At 35.1% G+C, this 20,051-nt stretch overlaps 1 protein-coding gene across 1 annotated transcript in view; it reads left to right on the forward strand.

Annotated features, from left to right (window-relative positions):
* TBC1D8B (TBC1 domain family member 8B) overlaps window positions 1-20,051 on the forward strand; it is a 70,527-nt gene that overhangs the window by 15,664 nt on the left and 34,812 nt on the right. The window contains exons 3-10 of the mRNA XM_003262153.4: window positions 66-184; window positions 1,167-1,392; window positions 2,415-2,655; window positions 5,217-5,424; window positions 6,353-6,520; window positions 15,549-15,698; window positions 16,286-16,436; window positions 16,917-17,131. Coding sequence (XP_003262201.1) covers window positions 66-184; window positions 1,167-1,392; window positions 2,415-2,655; window positions 5,217-5,424; window positions 6,353-6,520; window positions 15,549-15,698; window positions 16,286-16,436; window positions 16,917-17,131 — 1,478 coding nt within the window. The remainder of the gene's footprint in view (window positions 1-65; window positions 185-1,166; window positions 1,393-2,414; window positions 2,656-5,216; window positions 5,425-6,352; window positions 6,521-15,548; window positions 15,699-16,285; window positions 16,437-16,916; window positions 17,132-20,051) is intronic.

Raw genomic sequence — 20,051 nt, forward strand, 5'->3', positions numbered from 1 at the left:
ATAACAAGAGCAATTTTGTTGTGGAGTTTTCCTTGAGTGTTTTATTTTCTTGTATTGTTAATCAGGAGCCAACAGAGAAGAAATAACCAAGCATTGGGATTGGTTGGAACAAAATATTATGAAGACCTTATCTGTATTTGATTCAAATGAAGATATTACTAATTTTGTACAAGGAAAAATAAGAGTAAGTGACACGGATATATCTTGTAGATAGAGTGCCAAAATCTTTGACTCTCGTGTATGAGGATCAAAGTTTGCATGGAAGGTCATTGTTTCACTGGCACCTTTCAGGATTGGTAGAAACAAACATGAATTTCAGAATCAGTGTGCTAAAGAAAACTGTAAAGTCTTTAGCACAGGGGGAGATTGATAGATATTGAAATATTCTCTTAAAACATACTGGTTATTCTTTAGGTACCAATTACTGACATATTGTTTTCAGAATTGTATATATTTTCTCATGAGCTGGATTTACTTTTTTCCCCTTTCATTAAATGTTTGTCTTTGGTGCCCTCGTGAGTGCTCTTAGGGGCATTTTTATTTCAATATCTCTTGAGTTTTGAATTGAATAAACCATTTGTTCATTCAAAAAAGTATATTTAGCACTTGTATTTGTAGTAGTTCCTTATGAGGCATTCAGAAAAGAACCTAAGCACAAAACTGAAGAAAATCTGCTTACCTCTGTCCTAAGAGAATTATCTATGTACACACATATGATATATGTACCTGTATAGATATATACAGTCGTCCCTAGGTATCTATGGGGATTGGTTCTTGTCGCCACTGTAGATACCAAAATTCACAGATGCTCAAGTCTCCTAATATAAAATGGCATAGTATTTACATATAACCTATGCACATCTGCCTATATACCTAAAGTCATCTCTAGACTACTCATTCCTAATACAATGCCTGTGCATCACTTCATTTGAGTGGACTCTGCGTAGTCCTCGGTGCATGGCAAATTCAAGTTTTGCTTTTTGGAACTTTGTAGAATTTTTTTCCCATACATTTTCAATCCCTGGTTGGTTGAATCCATGGATGAGGAACCCATGGATATGGAGGGCTGACTGTACAATTGTATTCAATCAACTGTTTGAATGTATGAAATATATTTTTGTTGGTAGGTGATGATGAATTTTCAGAAAATATTTTGTCTCCTTTAGGGATTAATTGCTGAAGAGGGAAAACATTGTTTTGCAAAAGAAGATGATCCTGAGAAATTTCGAGAAGCCCTTTTGAAATTTGAAAAATGTTTTGGTTTACCAGAGAAGGAGAAGTTAGTGACCTATTATTCATGCAGTTATTGGAAAGGACGGGTTCCTTGTCAGGGTTGGCTTTATCTTAGCACCAACTTTCTGAGCTTCTATTCTTTTTTGTTGGGATCAGAAAGTAAGTGGTTTCTATTGCTTACTATGGCCTTGAATTTACTGTCTCACCTATCAACTCTAATGATGTTAGGTTGTAAATAAAATAATAGGATTGATATTAAAGGTAATTAAACTGTACAATAAAAAGTTTATTTCATCTAGGGAAAGAACTCTTTTAAGACTGGTTGCTTAACATAAAACCATTAGAAGTGTATATAGAATGCCTTGCATATCGTGGGAATTGAGTCAGTATTAAATGATGATGATGATCTGGCATATGACTGCTTTCAATTCCTTGTTATGAACTACCTACATGCTTTAGTCTGTGTTTTAATCTGTTTTAAACATACAATTTGAATATAGTGGCCATAGTACCTAATGGCCCACATCTCACTTTGTAGCCACAAAGAAGAATCAAACAGTGCTATTTATAGCATACATACAAACAGTTTTTACATTGGTAGTTATATAATTATGTAATTATATAAAGAAATAGATTTAAATATGAAATCAGAATCATTTTTTAAAAAAATTATCTAAAATTAAATTGGGCACAGTGGCTCACATCTATAATCCTAGCACTTTGGGAGGCCAAGGCAGGAGGATCACTTGAGCCCAGGATTTCAAGATGAACCTGAGCAATATAGTGAGACCCTGTCTCTACAAAAAAAAAATTAAATTAGCTGGGCATGGTGTCACATGCCTGTAGTCCCAGCTACTTGGGGGGACTACTTGGGATGTGAGGATCACTTGAGCCTGGGAGGTCTAGGCTGTAATGAGCCATGATCACGTCACCTCACTCCAGTCTGAGCAACAGAGCGAGACTCTTATCTCAAAAGAAATTATTTAAAATTAGATCTCTTCCTGGAATCACCAATTATTGCACGTTCATGTTGATGCTTCAGATTTTTAACTAATCTTGAACTCTAAACTATTTTAGCTGTTTACAGTATTTTTCAAGGGATTATTGTTTCAGAAGACCTGATTAATAAACATAATCACTATGAGAATTTAATCATACCTGCTTATACCTCTTATTTGCAGTAAAACTCATTATCTCCTGGGATGAAGTCTCAAAACTTGAAAAGACTTCAAATGTCATACTGACAGAGAGTATTCACGTGTGTTCCCAAGGAGAGAATCACTACTTTTCAATGTTTTTGCACATTAACCAAACGTACCTTCTTATGGAACAGCTGGCAAACTATGCCATTAGAAGACTTTTTGATAAGGAAACATTTGATAATGACCCAGTCCTTTATAATCCTCTACAGATCACCAAAAGGTATTCAAAGCTTAATTTTTACTTTTCAAAGTATTGTTTGACCATAAGAATGATAGTATTGCTTACCATTAAAAGTTAACTCTTCTATATTATATGATGGGGTTTTTTTGGAGTTGATTGTGGGTGTGTGTGTGTTTTGTGAGTTTATTCATATGCATTACATAAATAGTACCCTTCTCTCCAGGAAATTTAATTGTAAGAAATAATAGAAGTTAGATTTGAAAATTATTTCTTGAGATTCAGTTAGGACTTGCCCTGGAATGCTTTTGGAAATGCAGAGATTTTTATGTGTGGTTAGTCTAACTCTAAATTTCTCTATGAATAGTCTAGACAGTTTGGGTCTGAAATTGTTAAACATATTGTTTATTTTTTAAAATAACTTATAGAAAACATTTTTTAATGAAGAGGCAAGTTCGTGGAGTCAGTGGAGCATGGACTTTAGAATGAAAGTAGAACAACCCTTAGACAGGTCATATCTCTCAGGACCTCAGTTTCCTCATCTGTCATTTCTACCTCAGAGGGCACTTATGAGGAATGGGCATGATATGTGTGAAAGCACTTTGTAAAATATAAAATATGAGGCAAATATTAATCATTATTAGTGCCTCCTTCAGAAGTATGTGTCTGATAGCTGTTTGCCATTATATTTGGTTTGTTGAAACTGACCAGATATCTTTTATCCTGCTGAACATTCTGAACAGTTGACTAAAATGAGCATGCCAAAGGGGAAAAGGAGAGGAGATGATCCAGAAATAGCTAGTGAAAGCAGCTTCTGGCAAGGAGGATGACGGTATAGACTATATGGGAAAGTATAAGAGGAACCTAAGCCGAAGTCCTATGGATAGACCAGAACAAGTGACCTAGAAGGTTGTATGATCACTACACAGCCCTCATTGGGTACAGTTGTTCCTCTTACCTGTTCCTAAACTATTCCTAACATTCATATACATAAGGATTTGTTTGTGAGCCTCCATGCTTTTCTGGAAATTAGATCAGCAAGGTAAATTTTTTACACTTCAGTACCAAAACTAGGTCTCCATATGCATGATTTATAAATAGAATTCTATAAGGATTAAGAATCCTGTTTGTATTATATTATAGGTGGGCATTTGTTTTTGTATTGCATTCCTTGATTGGCAACCATAAACATAAACTGTTTTGCCATTTTATTTCCCTTAAAATATAGTCTAAAAGGCTATCAATGAGTTATTCATCAACAAATCTGTATTTAATTAAGATATAATAAATCCATTTTTGTCTGTGTGCATTCTTAGGAGAGCCCATTGAAAATCGTATATATCTACATCTTTTTTTCTAGTAAGTTAAAAAGAACAGTAATTTATTGGGACTTACTCTCCAAATGGCTTTCTTATAAAATGGAATATCTTTATTGCTCTGCTTATTGTTTTTACAAATATGTATTACTTTTATAGTTTAAACAATACAGAAGCACAGTAATGATAGTTAAGTTTAGCATATATCCTTCTAGGCTTTTTAATGCATGAATTTATAAATATTTGCAAAATAGGTCTGGACATCACACATTGTTCTACAATCTGCTTTTTTTCTCCTCTTATATCATGGACATCTTTCTATTCACATAAATGGACTTTATTTAAATAATAGTGAACCCACCAAATTGCAATTTATTTGTTTTTTCAGCTTTCCCAGGTTGAAAAAAATACCATTTAACTGAGGTAAAAATTAACATGGTTGTGGTTTTCTGTTCATGTTTATCAGAAGTATTTTGAAAGACATGATGCACTACCACATATTTAAATGGTATATGCAGGAAGAATGAATTTCGTTTTAGCTTTGTTGGATTTGAGTTAGAACTTGCATTATTTACTTATTATCCCAGATGGCATTGCTGCTTAATGCAATTGTTTCGTGTCCCTAGAAAAAGTTATACTATTTAAAGCAATTGCTTTTTACACAAAGGCTACATTTATCTATCAGTTAATAAGCCCTCTGTATTTATTGACACCTGTCCTGTGCCCAACATAGTACAAGCAGTATTATTTTATCATACTTCTACTTTAGATTTTTTAAAACATTCATTTAAAATTTTACTTCACTTAATTTTTAATACTGTCTTTAATAGACTACTCTTTCCCTCTAAATTTTTATGCCACAAATTTTCATTATTTTATTTTACTTGAACTGGGTAACTCGCTTGATTTTCTGGTAATCAGATAGGAACATTGTTGTCTTCCAGGATTGGTTTTAACCATAGTCACATATTATGCCTGTATGATAATATAATAGTCTTCTAGGAAATCATCCCTTAGAGATAGTTTGAAGACCTACATGATCTCTAACTTTTGTGCATTTTAATCTACTAATAAAATGAAATTGGAAGAAAAGAACAAACAAAAGGAGTTTGCAAGGAATCAGTGTATTTTTTTCTATTTCCGAATTTGTTGAAAAATATAGCATTTTTAGTGTTTAATCTGTGTGCTTCACAGTGTATGTAGATTAGTCAATATAGGCATATGTATACCTTAGAATTCATTTCTAAGAATTCATTTGTGCCTCATCCCACTTTTTCTTTCCTACAGAGGTCTGGAAAATAGAGCCCACAGTGAGCAATTTAATGCCTTTTTTAGGCTACCCAAAGGAGAGAGTTTGAAAGAAGTACATGAATGTTTCTTATGGGTACCATTCAGCCACTTCAATACTCATGGGAAAATGTGCATCTCAGAAAATTATATCTGCTTTGCTAGCCAAGATGGCAATCAGTGTAGTATAATCATTCCACTACGAGAGGTAATGTAAATTTGGTTACATATCAGTTTTTAGTTTGAAAATGTTATCCTTCACAGAGTAAAATGTCCTTTAATTCTATAAATTATTAAAACCTCAAGATGCAATATCCTTTTAGTAATTTAAAATAATTATTCTTCAGAATAAGTGTACAACCTTCCGAGATATTCTCAGTTCCATTTAGTAAAGTCTTTTTTATTATTATTATACTTTAAGTTTTAGGGTACATATGTACAATGTGCAGGTTAGTTACATATGTATACATGTGCCATGTTGGTGTGCTGCACCCATTAACTCGTCATTTAACATTAGGTATATCTCCTAATGCCATCCCTGCCCCCCCCCACAAACAGGCCCCGGTGTGTGATGTTCCCCTTCCTGTGTCCATGTGTTCTCATTGTTCAATTCCCACCTATGAGTGGCAACATGCAGTGTTTGGTTTTTTGTCCTTGCGATAGTTTGCTGAGAATGTCATACATTTTTGAATGATCAAGCTCCATTTTGCATTAACCTAAATGCTTATCTTGTTTTTAAATTTTAAAGTTTTAAAATTTTCACTTTCAGTAAGAGCTGTAAGACTTTACTAAATGGTAAAGTTAGACTATCACTTTTGATGTACTCTGTCAGAAAAAAATAACATTGACATCTTTTATGTAAGTCAGAAATAAATTGTTGGTATTTGATACGGAATTTTTACATTTGTATTGTCATTTTTAAAGGATACATGTTAGACCTTTTTCTTGAGAAGTGAAATAACTCGCACTGAGGTTACTTGTATGATTGGTGCAACTAGTACCCAAAGTATATTTCTTAATAAGTCATACTATAGACCAAAACTTTTGGCCACAAAAGAGTAAGCCAAACACATTTTACTTGAAGGTGTCAACAATAAAGGAAAATTTAATTTACCTCTATGTTTTTCACCCCCTAGGTCTTAGCTATAGATAAGACAAATGATTCCAGCAAATCTGTCATCATTAGCATCAAAGGAAAAACAGCTTTTCGCTTCCATGAACTTAAAGACTTTGAACAACTGGTAACAAAACTCAGGCTCAGATGTGGAGCAGCTTCAACTCAATATCATGATATTAGCACAGAGGTAATTAATTATACAGCAATCAAATCCTTTGGAAAAAAAAGGTGTCTGTTTAGTGTAGTCCATTCTTCAAGAGGAATTTATAGTACCTTTCCTATTTATGCCCAGGGTTTTTTTTTTAAAGACAGAATCTAAGAAATTATATTGTCTAACTCACATCCTAAAGCAGAAGTCAGAATTAAGGACTTTATTCATTTTTAGGAACTCATACGTTATAAAATTATTATAATTTGATCTTTCTTTTACTCTATTTGCTGTATACTATATAAATATACCTTGTACTTTCACATAGTTTGGTTTTTAAGAAGTCAAAATATATTTGAGAATTCAGTGAGGCCTCGAAAAAGGACTCCTCTTACTGTTGCAAAGAGATAGCAATTTTAAACCTGTCTGAATATCTTTTATTTAATATCTTGTAGGTCAGCCTTATTTACATAATCTGCCAAAAGCAAAATGGTGGTATATCTGTTTACTAGTAAAATATTAGAGAGGACAAGGAGGATTTTGATGTTTAATATGTCTCTCATGGAAATGCACACAGGTCAAATTCAAATGAATTTTCTTTTACAATGTCCAGGAACCCCCAAGTTTTAATAGATTGATAAAACTTATCAAATTATAGCTATTTGTGTTTTAATTAAAATTCAAAGAAAAACTAAATGTGTCTTTATTGGCTATATTATTTTATTTGAATTGGAGTATAGAGCCTTTTACTGCTATCTCCAGAGTAGAGTTTGAAAATAATATGCTAAGTCAATTACAATGCAGTATTGATAAAACTAATTTTCCCTTTGATAATTAAAAAGCACAATGAAAACATATAATTAAATTTTTTTTTCCATCTCAATTCCAGACACAGAATTTCTGCATTGGCCATCAAGAGTTTTCCTTGCCCCAACTTTATTATCTCTCATTCTCTTTTAGTCTGTACCCAGGATATTCCTTAGTTTGATGTGGGAATACAAGTAAAATCTGACCAGCCTTAGTAGTTTTCTCTCCCAATGCTCCCAAATTCTTACTTATATCATGTTTTCCTTGTTCTGTTCTATTTCACATTCAGTCCATGTGTTAGCTTCAAAGCTCAACATATCTTTCTTTTTCCTTTAATTAATTTGCTTTTCCAAAACCTGGAGAGCTATAACTGTTCCCCTTAAAACTTTCATGTGCTTTTAGTAGCTGAGTATGCTCAGTTGTCAAGAAAGGATTTTGTTTCAAAATGAGTTTACCATCTTTCCAAATATACATCAGAATTCTACAGTTTTCTAGTTTCTCGCTCATTTTTAGAGGTTTTAATAAATATATGTACAAATATTCTGTTTTCACTTAAGATTTTTATCTTATCAATGATGAAGAATATTGACCCATTTTAGTATCTATATATATATATCTAGCTTTAATAATAGTACACGTAAAAAATTAGTAAAGAGAAAGCTTTTTAAACAAGAGCTAGTTCCATTTGATTTCTAAGTAACAGAAATTATAGCTATATTTTATAACTACACTTATACTGAAACGAAGAGGAAAATTGCATTCTATGATTTTAATAAACCTGGTGACTTTTGTACAAACAGCAAGACTTTTTAATTTAAATCTCCAAGAGTCTAAATCAACAAGTCTAAATATGAATACAGGAAGTACTTTAGGAAATTTTTCCTGTGAGAATGTCAAAGACATGATACAAAGAACAAATCCTACCAGAAGTAATTGAAATTATGCATGAGTACCAGTTCTATCCAAGTTTTTATATGGGTATATATTTAAATGTTCCACATTTTAATAAGTTATACTAAAATCTGGGCATATAAAGAGATTTAGTAAAATTCTAATAAATTGCTTGGAAAAATACATGAATCTTTTACTTTCATTGACACATATAATCAAGAACTATTACTAGATAAGGTAATTTTTCAAAACTACTCAATGAAAGAAAAATAGGCCCTCTTAGGTTAGTTTTAAGCAAAGTGGCCTAAGAATGGAAAGCACTACTGAAGATCCATTGCCTGATGCTTTTAAACTACATTATGAATGAATTGTAGAAACTATGGAATGTTAAGAAAGGTAGTAATTGAGTTCATGCCTTAAAGTTTTTAGATAGGCAAATAAGTATCTTCTACAGATTATCACAGAAAATGTAAACATAACTTGTTTCATATAGTTAGTAAGATAGTTACTAACTATATGTAATATAGTTATTATCTTAATAAGGTAGTTTCATAACCAGGACTATCTTACTAAGTTTTTAAATAGAAGTAATGAGTTTCCTACATGATAATGTAGATCAAAATAGTAGTTTAACCAACATAACTGATTTTTCCTTGCCTTGATAAGAATAAAGTGCTTCCTATGACTATAATATAAATTTGGAAAATGATTTTTAGCTGTGGGGGTAGATGTATTTCTAAGTTGGGAAACCAGAAACTATTAAAAATGAAATTCACACCCTTTAAATTGTGGACTATAAACAGGATCCTATTTAAGATAAGCTTCTGATATTTGAGAAAAGCATTTGTTCATATTTTTTTTGTTTTAATTATTGGTTTTACAGGTCAACTCTGGCCCCCAAACCACCATTTATTATACTGAGTTTATGAAGTATTCTAATTTATGTATAGTATTTTATAGAAATTTACACATAAAGAAATGTTCATCTTTGCTTTGTCTTTCCTTCACTTGTACAGCGATATGATAATTGTAAAATCAATGTCAGATAATAAAAATGAAACAGATTAAGAATACCTGCTATAGAGTTAACAATCTATGTTGCTTTCTAGATGTGATTGGATTTTGCTCAGGCACTAAAAGTCTGATGAGTGCCAAGTTTATTTGCCATAAGTGTGAACACCCAAATAAATGGAGAGAAATGTAGATATATATCCAAGTATATACATAAAACACCATGGTAAAACTTTCCATTCAAAAGAGCCAGAGCAAAAATGTTCAAAAAATTTAAGTTTAGTTCCTTGAATAACCTACTTTATTATACTCTTCAAAATTTTAAATATTAAACTACCATCTTTGAAGGTACATGTTTTTTATTTTATTTCTTTTGTCATTTTTTTAAATTTTCTAACCACCACTGCCTGCTGATGAAGGTGAAGGTTTTAACGTGACTATGAATACTTAAGAGGTAATAATGGATAGAACTGACATACTTGTCATCACTCTTATAAATTTATGTTTAGGGTTTCATTGCTTAAGAGGTTATTTTTTTCTCTCTGGGATACTTTTCCTGTAGTTTAGAACAATAGATAAACTGATGATTCAGCCATTGAAATTAAAGGAGTGTGCTGTGCTTGAGATTCAGACTACAACCGTGAATTTTCCAACCTGTATTTGCAAAAATGTAACTCCTCGTTCAAACAGCTAAACTTAATATTAAGTTGTCAAGTATGCGACTTGTCAAAATAAGCATTTTTTTTAAAAAAAGGGAATTGTTGCAACTTGAGACCTATACTCTCTAATCATTAATTTTTCCTTTATTGGCTTCTTCTACCTTACCCTTTTATTTACACATTGATTTGAATATTCCTCCTTAACTTTCCTTGAATTCTATCTATATTCATCTGTTCTCACGCTGCTATGATGAAATACCCGAGACTGGGTAATTTATAAAGAAAAGAGGTTTAATTGACTCACAGCTCTGCGTGGCTGGGAAGGCCTCAGGAAACTTACAGTCATGGTGGAAGGCACCTCTTCACAGGTGGCAGGAGAGAAAATGAGTGCTGAGTGAAGGGGGAAGCCCCTTATAAAACCATCAGATCTCATGAGAACTCACTCACTATCATGAGAACAGCATGGGAGAAACTGCCCATGGTTCAATTATCTCCACCTAGTCCTGCCCTTGACATGTGGGGATTATTACAATTCAAGGTGAGATTTGGGTGGTGACACAGAGCCAAACCATATCATTCCACCCCTGGCCCCTCCCAAATCTCATGTCCTCACATTTCAAAACACAGTCATGCCCTCCCAACAGCCTCCTAAAGTCTTAACTCATTCCAGCATTAACCCAAAGTCTGGGTCCAAAGGCTCATCTGAGATGAAGCAAGTCCCATCTGCCTATAAGCCTGTAAAATCAAAAGCAGGTTAGTTACTTCCTAGAGACAATGGGGGTACAGGCATTGGGTAAATACACCATTCCAAATGGGAGAAATTGGCCAAAACAAAGGGGCTACAGGCCCCATACAAGTCTGAAATCCAGCGGGGCAGCCAAATCATAAAGCCCTGAAATGGTCTCCTTTGACTCCATGTCTCATATCCAGGTCACACTGATGTGAGAGGTGGGCTGCCACAGCCTTGGGCAGTTCCACCCCTATAGCTTTGCAGGGTACAGCCCCCCTCCTGGCTGCTTTCACAGGCTAATGTTGAATGCCTGCAGCTTTTCCAAGTGCAAGGTGCAAGCTGTCAGTGGATCTACCATTCTGGGGTCCGAAGGATGGTGGCCCTCTTCTCATAGCTCCACTAGGCAATGCTCCAATGGGGACTCTATGTGGGGGCTCCGACCCCACATTTTCCTTCCATACTGCTCTAGCAGAGGTTCCCCCATGAGGACTCCACCCCTGCAGCAAACTTCTGCCTGGACATTCAGGCATTTCCATACATCCTCCGAAATTTAGGCAAAGGTTTCCAAACCTCAGTACTTGACTTCTGTGCACCTGTGACTTCTGTGCATCTGTAGCCCAACACCACGTGTAAGCCACTAAGGCTTGGGGTTTGCACCCTCTGAAGCAATGGCCCGAACTGAACCTTGGCATCTTTTAGCCACAGCTGGAGCTGAAGCAGCTGGGATGCAGGGGACCATGTCCTGAGGCTGCATAGAGTAGGGGGGCCCTGGGCCAGGCTCATGAAATCATTTTTCCCTCCTAGGCTTCCAGGCCTGTGATGGGAGGGGCTGACGTGAAGATCCCTGACATGCCCTGGAGACATCCAAATTTGGTGATTAACATTCGGCTCCTGTTGCTTACACAAATTTCTGTGGTCAGCTTGAATTTCTCCCCAGAAAATGAGTTTTTCTTTTCCATCACATCATCAGGCTGCAGATTTTCCAAATTTTTTGCTCTGCTTCCTCTTGAACACTTTGCTGTTTAGAAATTTCCTCCACCAGATATCCTAAATCATCTCTCTCAAGTTCAAAGTTCCACAGATCTCTAGGGCAGGAGCAAAATGCCACCAGTCTCTTTGCTAAAGCTCCATTTCCCAAGAAGTTCCTCATCTCCATCTGAGACCACCTCAACCTGGACTTCATTGTCCATATTACTATCAGCATTATGGTCAAAGCCATTCAACAAGTCTATAGGAAGTCCATTGTCCATATTACTATCAGCATTATGGTCAAAGCCATTCAACAAGTCTATAGGAAGTCCATTGTCCATATTACTATCAGCATTTTGGTCAAAGCCATTCAACAAGTCTATAGGAATTTCCAAACTTTCCCACATCTTTCTGTCTTCTTTTGAGCCCTCCAAACTGTTCCAACCTCTGCCTGTTACCCAGTTCCAAAATTGCTTCCACATTTTTGGGTATCTTTAGAGCAGCACCCCACTACCTGGTACCAATTTACTATATTAGTCCATTCTCACACTGGTATGAAGAAATACCCAAGACTAGGTAATAAAGCAAAGAGGTTTAATTGACTCACAATTCCACATGGCTGGGAAGGCCTCAGGAAACTTACTATCATGGCAGAGGGCACCTCTTCACAGGGTGGAAGGAGAGAGAATGAGTACTGAGCGAAGGGGGAAGCCCCTTATAAAACCGTCAGATCTCTTGAGAACTCACTATCATGAGAACAGCATGAGGTAGACCGTCCCCATGATTCAGTTGTCTCCATCTGGTCCCACACTTGACACCTGGGGATTATTACAATTCAAGGTGAGATTTGGGTGGGGACTCAGAGCCAATCTTAATGCCCAGCCCTGCCAGGGCTTGTACTGGCTTCTTGGATTTCAAACTAAAATACCACTGGATTGATCCACCCTAAGCTGCTACTTTTCCTCTGCCTCAGTCATGGGCATTCTTTATCTTACTTGAGCTACTAAGGTTTACTAAAGTTTAAGGGATGAACTTAGTGAGTCTTTTTTTTTTTTAGCACTCCTAGTAATAACTTGCAATAGCTGGTGTAGTTATAATCCATAGAAGCTGGGTAACTGATATATTTTAAAAGTAAAACTTAGATCGAGACCACGGTGAAACCCCGCCTCTACTAAAAATACAAAAAGAAATTAGCCGGGCGTGGTGGCGGGCGCCTGTAGTCCCAGCTACTCGGAGAGGCTGAGGCAGGAGAATGGCGTGAACCCGGGAGGCGGAGCTTGCAGTGAGCCGAGATTGCGCCACTGCACTCCATCCAGCCTGGGTGACAGAGCGAGACTCCGTCTCAAAAAAAAAAAAAAAAAAAAAAAGTAAAACTTTGGAGTTCATAAAATTTTATGTGGAAATACAAAAGACTCAGAGTAACTAAAACAGTATTGACCAGGAAAAACAAAGTTGGAAGACTCATGCTTTCCAATTTCAAAACTTATTATACAGCTATAGTAAACAAGACATTGTGATACTGGCATAAGGGGAGACATGTAGATCAATGTAATATAGTTGAGACTCTAGAAATACATTCTTACATTTATGGTCAGTTAATTTTCAACAAGAAAGCCAAGCTAACTCAATGGGGGAGAGAACTATTTTCAACAAATGATGCTGAAACAATGGACAGCAACATACTCCCCACCTCCAAAAAGATGTTTTACTCTTTTCTTAAAACATACACAAAAATTAACTTAAAATGGATCAAAGACCAAAATGTAAGAGCTGAAACTATGAAACTCTCAGAGAACACATAGGAGTTAATCTTCATGATCTTGAATTAGGCAATTTTTTATAGATATGACAACAAAAGCATGTGACCCTGAAGAAAAAATAAGTAAATTGGATTACATCAAAATTAAAAACTTTTGTGCTACAAATGATATCATCAAGAAAGTGAAAAGACAACCCACAGAATGGAGGAAATATTTGCCAATTATATGTCTGGTAAGGGACTGCTATCTAGAATGTATGAAGAACTCTTACAACTAAGTAATAAAAGGCAAACAACCCAATTTTAAAAATGGTTAAAGGATTTGAATAGACTTTTCTCCAAAGAAAATAAAGAAATGGCCAATAAGCACATTAAAAGATTTTTCGTATCATTAGTCAATAGAGAAACGCAAATCAAAAGCATAATGAGATACCATTTCATACCCACTAGGGTGGCTATAATTAAAAAGACAGATAATACTGTTGAGGAGAATGTGAAGAATTGAAACTCTCATATATTGCTGTTGGGAATGTAAAATGGTACAACCCTCCCACCCCATACTTTCTGTCCTCTAATAACCATCATTCCACTCTATACTTTTATGAGCTCAACTTTTTACCTCCTTCATATGAGTGAGAACATATGGTATTTATCTTTCTGTGCCTGACTTATTTCACTTAACATAATGTTCTCCATGTTCATCCATGTTGCTGCAAATGAAAATGTTTCATTCTTTTTTGGGCTGAATAGTATTCCATTGTAAAAATTTATCACATTCTCTGTATCCATCCATCTGTTGGTGGACATTTAGGTTGATTTCATATCTTGGCTATTTTGAGTAGTGCTGCAAGAAACATAGGGGTATAGTTTATGTATTTGTGCTTATGTAACATTGCATGCCTGTATCAACACATCCTCATAAGCAATTGGTATTTTCAATGTTTTGGGTTTTAATAGGTGTGTAATGTTGTTTTAATTTGCAATTACCCAGTGACATCTGATGTTGAACCTCTTTCATATGATTATTTGCTATTTATATCTTCCTTGGTTAGGTATCTATTTAGATCTTTTGCCCACTTTTTAATGGGTCTTTTATTTTTTTAAACATAGTTTTCTTTAATTCTTTGAATATATTTATAATAGCTACTTTACAGTCTTTATTTACAAAATCCAACAAGTGGACCCCCTCAAGACACTTTCTATTGGTTGCTTTTGTAAGTTCTTGTTTCTATTTTTAAGCCTGACTTCCTTGGATCACCCCCTGAATCAGTGTAATTTAGTGGTTATTCAGTGATGGGTTAGATTTCCTTAAATGCCTTATGCTATCAAATATTCCACCTTTTTCTCAAGGATATCTGTGTGAAGGTATACGTCAAACTTCAGGCAATTTTCACTCAGCTTTAGCTTTTATTCCCTGCTGTCAAAGATAGCCAGAGTTGAGTGACTGGGGCCTTCTTCTGTCCCATTTCTTTCCTAGGCATGTTCACAGCCCTGTACATGTATTCATTCTTCTAGATCCCCAAGAATATGTTGCAGCCCTTCAAAGTTCTGTATCATCATCTGGTTTTTCAGGTCTTCCTTTTAAATCTTTAGCCAGGCTCTTGTTTGCTCTAGCTGGAATCACAGCCTTGGACACTAGGTTGTTACCAACCAATTGCTATTGTTTTCTATAATACCCTGGGAACAGAGTTTTTTCACCAAGCTGAGCTGTGAATAAAATCAAATGATAACAACACCCTGGGAATAGAGATTTTCCAGGGAGTTGCAAGTTTGGTCAAATATTGTCTATGCCCTAAGGATAGGGCTTTTAATGAAACTCCAGAAGATCCACTGGCTGCCATACTGCTGGCTTTCATTTCTGAGCTTGGGCAGGTGGTTAGAGTTAAAAGCCCCACAGACTCTTCTGGTCTTATTCAGGCTCATTAGTTTTTCTCGAATAGATGCTTTTCAGTTTATTGCATGCCTTTGGTTAATTCCAGTGTTCTGAAATGGTTTATTTTGAATGTTTTGCCACTATTTTGTTGCTTTTGTTGGGGAGTGTGTTCACAGAGGTTCTGAGCTTGCCATTCTAGAAGTCAGGTTGTTGACATATCTAATTTTGATAGGTATGTCTCTGAGATATTGCTTTAATATTTGTTATGTATATAGATTGTGGCTTTTAAATGACAGTAAACGTTAGAACTTTTTTTCTTGTAGAAACTTAAGCATGCATCTGGGACAATTACATTCTTTCTTTTTCAGCTTGCTATTAGTTCTGAGTCTACAGAGCCATCTGATAATTTTGAGGTGCAATCTTTGACAAGTCAGAGGGAATGCAGTAAAACTGTGAACACTGAAGCCTTAATGACAGTATTTCACCCTCAGAATTTGGAGACTCTTAATTCTAAAATGGTAGGAAAACAAAATATTTAAACCTATGGGCTGAAACATTTGGTGAAAAGTAAAAATCTTAAAAGCAGACTAGAAGGTACCACAACTGAAAATTCTTTTGGGACTTGAAAAGTTTTCCAGCAGGTACTACTGTGTAACTTATTTAGTTCCGCTATACACAAGGACTATTATCAGGAATGAAGATAAAAGATAAAAGTTGAACATTGGGGATTTTTACAGATACATAATAGTTGTACATATTTATTGACATTGGGTTTTATTTGCATGGATTTCTAATCCTGACATAGACGTGATTAGGGGAGAATGATGGTTTAAAGCTTTGCCTCCCAAGTATAACACTTTTACCATTTTTATATGAGTTTAGCTAAGAATTAAAACAGTAAATTAAGCTGCTATGCTCACATGAGTTTAAAAGATTTTCATGATGACAAGGATTCAGTGTTTCACCCCTGGGTGAATACTGATATTGGTTTTCTATGTTCTTAATTTTTATAGATGTTGTTTCAAGGTAAAGAGAGTGGGAAAGTTATTTTACAGAAGTTAATTTCTCACTAGATTTAGTTGTTTTGATTTTTCTGTCATTACAGTTGAAAGAAAAAATGAAGGAACAGTCATGGAAAATACTGTTTGCAGAATGTGGGCGTGGTGTTAGTATGTTTCGAACCAAAAAGACTCGAGATCTTGTTGTAAGAGGGATTCCAGAAACCTTAAGAGGAGAACTCTGGATGCTTTTTTCAGGTATTACATTTATTCATTTTATTTATTTAATAGACATTAACTATGCCTTTCTAGGAGTTATGCCCTAAGCTAAAGCAAAAGAATTACAAAGATGGTTAGTACAAAGTCTTACTCATCTTGAGTTCAGACTAGTCAAAGAAAGAAAGGTAAGTAGTTATCTATACCTTACCTATCTATCCACACATCCAGCATCTGAGCAGATTAGTTTATTAGGCAAGATATGTATAGTGGGGGAATCTTTATCTCTAGTGTCAACAGTCAGTTAAGGGGGAAAAAGCACATGAAAATGGTATTCTGTTGGATAAAATTAGTAGCTTGACATAGATTCTAGTGTAAAGCTATTTTCTGTTTGTGCTCAGAAATCACTTAAGCATAAGGCTAAATATCAAGGTAATGAAATCCAATTCTTTATGTATATATGGAAATAGTAGCTTCATTATATCCCTCTTCTGTTGTATGTTAATGTAATAATCTTCACAGGTGCTGTTAATGACATGGCTACTAATCCTGGCTATTACGCTGAAGTGGTTGAGCAGTCCTTAGGGACCTGCAACTTGGCTACTGAAGAAATTGAACGTGATTTACGTCGCTCTCTTCCTGAGCACCCAGCCTTTCAGAGTGACACTGGCATATCTGCTCTGAGAAGGGTACTCACTGCTTATGCATACAGGAATCCCAAAATTGGATACTGCCAGGTATGACTTAACTATGAGCCCAACTGTGTGTATGTTCCAAATAAAATCACATAAAATCCAATTCCACTAATTTGGAAGTGGTGATTATAAGGAAAGAGATGGGGGTGAGATAGATAGAGGATAGTATTAATGTAAGTAGGATGGTGGTGGGAATACTTAGGAGAATTGATATTTCATTATTTTTCTTTTTCACTTAACAAATGTTTATTGAACTTCTGCTCTATAAAAGATACTCTGCTAGGTACTTAAGGCTATGTAAAGATGTATCAGATAAGGGTCCTCCCTTAAAAGTATGTAGACCAGGAGACGTTAAAGCATATTCATTAAGAAACAAAAATCAAGTGAGAAAAACTGTTAGAGAAATATAAAGTCCTGTCATGATTTATAATAAGGAGAAACTATTTTCCATCTGGAGGAGTCAGAGAAGGCTTCGTGGAAAAGGTAGCATTTGCAAGTCTTAAAAATTGGTGAATTTTGGACATATGGAAATGGAATGAAAAGAACATGCCAGATGATGGAATCCATGTAACCGAACACAGGTAGAGGTAAACGTAAAGTATATATAGGACCGTGTTTGTTTAGTTTGGTAGAAACATAGGGTGGATGAAGTGAAGTAGTTGGAGAAAAAAAAATCAATAAGGTAGATTGGGATAGAGCTGGAGTTTGAATTTTATTTTATAGGCAGTGGAGGAATCATTGGAAAAGAATTATTTATGAGCACACAATCAATTAGGATAGGCTAGACTGCTAACAGAAACACAGATAATAGATGAAACAGTATAATTTTATTTCTTGAAGGAATAAACAAAGGAGATTGACTCTTCAGGTCAGTAGGCAGCTCTTCTCCATGAGATTATTCAGGAACTTAGACTGTAGGCTGACAGCAGACTGTCATTTTCAAAACAAAGCTTCCCGAGTACACTTTCATCACCGTTAGCACTCACAGGAACAGGGAAACAGCATGGAGAAACAACTGTAAAAGATTTTATGGGCTAGGCTTGAAAGGGGCAAATATCACTTCACGCACATTCTATTGGATGATCTTAGTCACGTGGATACACCTATTCACAAGGAAGTCTGTGGAGTATAGTGTGGCTGAGCAGACATGTGCAGCTACTATGGAAGAAGAGGAGACTGGAATGTCATGGATAGGTAGCACTCTGCGCCATACATTTATTTATAATGGGTTGAATACCTGTAATTGTTACATGTCAATACTACCTATCCAGTTAACTTGTCAATAGAGATATTTAAAAAAAAAACTGTTTAAGTGAATGGAACATCTAAATGGCAAGGATTTTTAGCATATTTTAGGATCTCTGAAAGGTACAAAAGAAGCATAATGCTTCTTTTCTCAAAGAGCTTATACTCACAGACCCTGTGATATTGTCTATAAGCAGTAGTTTAGAGATAGCTTCAAAATAGGCAGCACTTAATATTGACTTCTAAAAGATGAGAGCAAAGTTAGAAACATGGAGGGCAGGAGGAAAGTTATTTGGGGTTAAAGTATGAGTGATACCATTCAGGTGAGAATAAGCCTGCCTTGGGAGATAAGATTGGCTAGGTTCACATTGGAATAAAAAAGTAAATTTGTATGGGACAAGATCATGAAGAATCTTTAAAGCCTGGGAAAAGAGTTTAAACTTAATATGGTAAACAGATTTTGTTGGTTTTGATCAAAAACCCACGTGAGACACATGGCTGGTTAGCTTGCTCTATCTGTCTGTCTATCTATCTATCTATCTATCTATCTATCTATCTATCTATCATCTATCTATCTATTCTGTCTATCTAATCTTATCTATCATCTGTCTCCATCTATCTATCTAATGTTGATATATAATTGATTTACCACAAACATCACCCCTTTAGTGGTCTCTCATATATTCACAAAGTTGTGCAAACCTTCACCATTATCTAATTCCAGAACATTTTCATCACCCTAAAAAGAAGCCCTATATCCATTAGCAGTTACTCCCCATTTCTCCTACCACCAACTCAAGCAATCACTAATCTACTTTCTAGCTCTATGAATATGCCTATTGTGCACATTTTATATAAATTGAGTGATATAATATGTGATCTTTTGTGCCTGCCTTCTTTTACTTAGCATATCATTTTCAAAGTTCATCCATGTTGTAGCATGTATCAGGACTTCTCAGGACTTCTTTCTTATGATTTAATAATATTCCATTATATGGCTATATACCACATTTTGTTTATTCAATGTTGATAGTTATTTGAGATGTTTTCTTGTTTCGGCTGTTGTGAATAATGCTGCTATGAATATTCATGTACAAGTTTTTGTATGGACATTGTTTTTTATTCTTGTGGGTAAATACCTTGAAGTGAAATTTCTGGGTTATATGATAACTGTCTGTTTAACATTTTGGTGCACTGTCAAACTATTTTCCAAAGAGACTGCACCATTTTATATTCCCTCCAGCAATGTATGAGGGTTCTATTTTTTCTTTGTCTTTATTTTATTTTATTTTTTTACCAAATCTCCCCTTCATTCTATGTACAAGGATTCTAATTTCTGCACATCCTTGACAACACTTCTTAATTGTCTTTCTTTTTGATTGCAGCCATTCCAGTGAGCGTGAAGTGGTGCCTTGGCACTCTTGTTGAAAATCAGTTGACCATAAATGTTAGAGTTTATTTCTGGACTCTCAATTCTATTCCATTGATTTATACTTCTACCCTTATACCAGTGCCACATTGTCTTGATTACTGCATCTGTGTAGTAAGTTTTGCAATCAGGAAGTGTGAGTTCTTTAACTTTGTTCTTTTCTAAGATTGTTTTGGCTCTTTTAGTTCCTTGTATTTCCATACAAATTTTACGATCAACTTGTCAATCTCTGCAAACAAGAAAAAAAAGGCAGCTGGGATTTTGATAGTCATCATATTGAATCTGTAG

Source organism: Nomascus leucogenys, chromosome X, assembly GCF_006542625.1.
Source record: "Nomascus leucogenys isolate Asia chromosome X, Asia_NLE_v1, whole genome shotgun sequence".
Classification (NCBI taxonomy): domain Eukaryota; kingdom Metazoa; phylum Chordata; class Mammalia; order Primates; family Hylobatidae; genus Nomascus; species Nomascus leucogenys.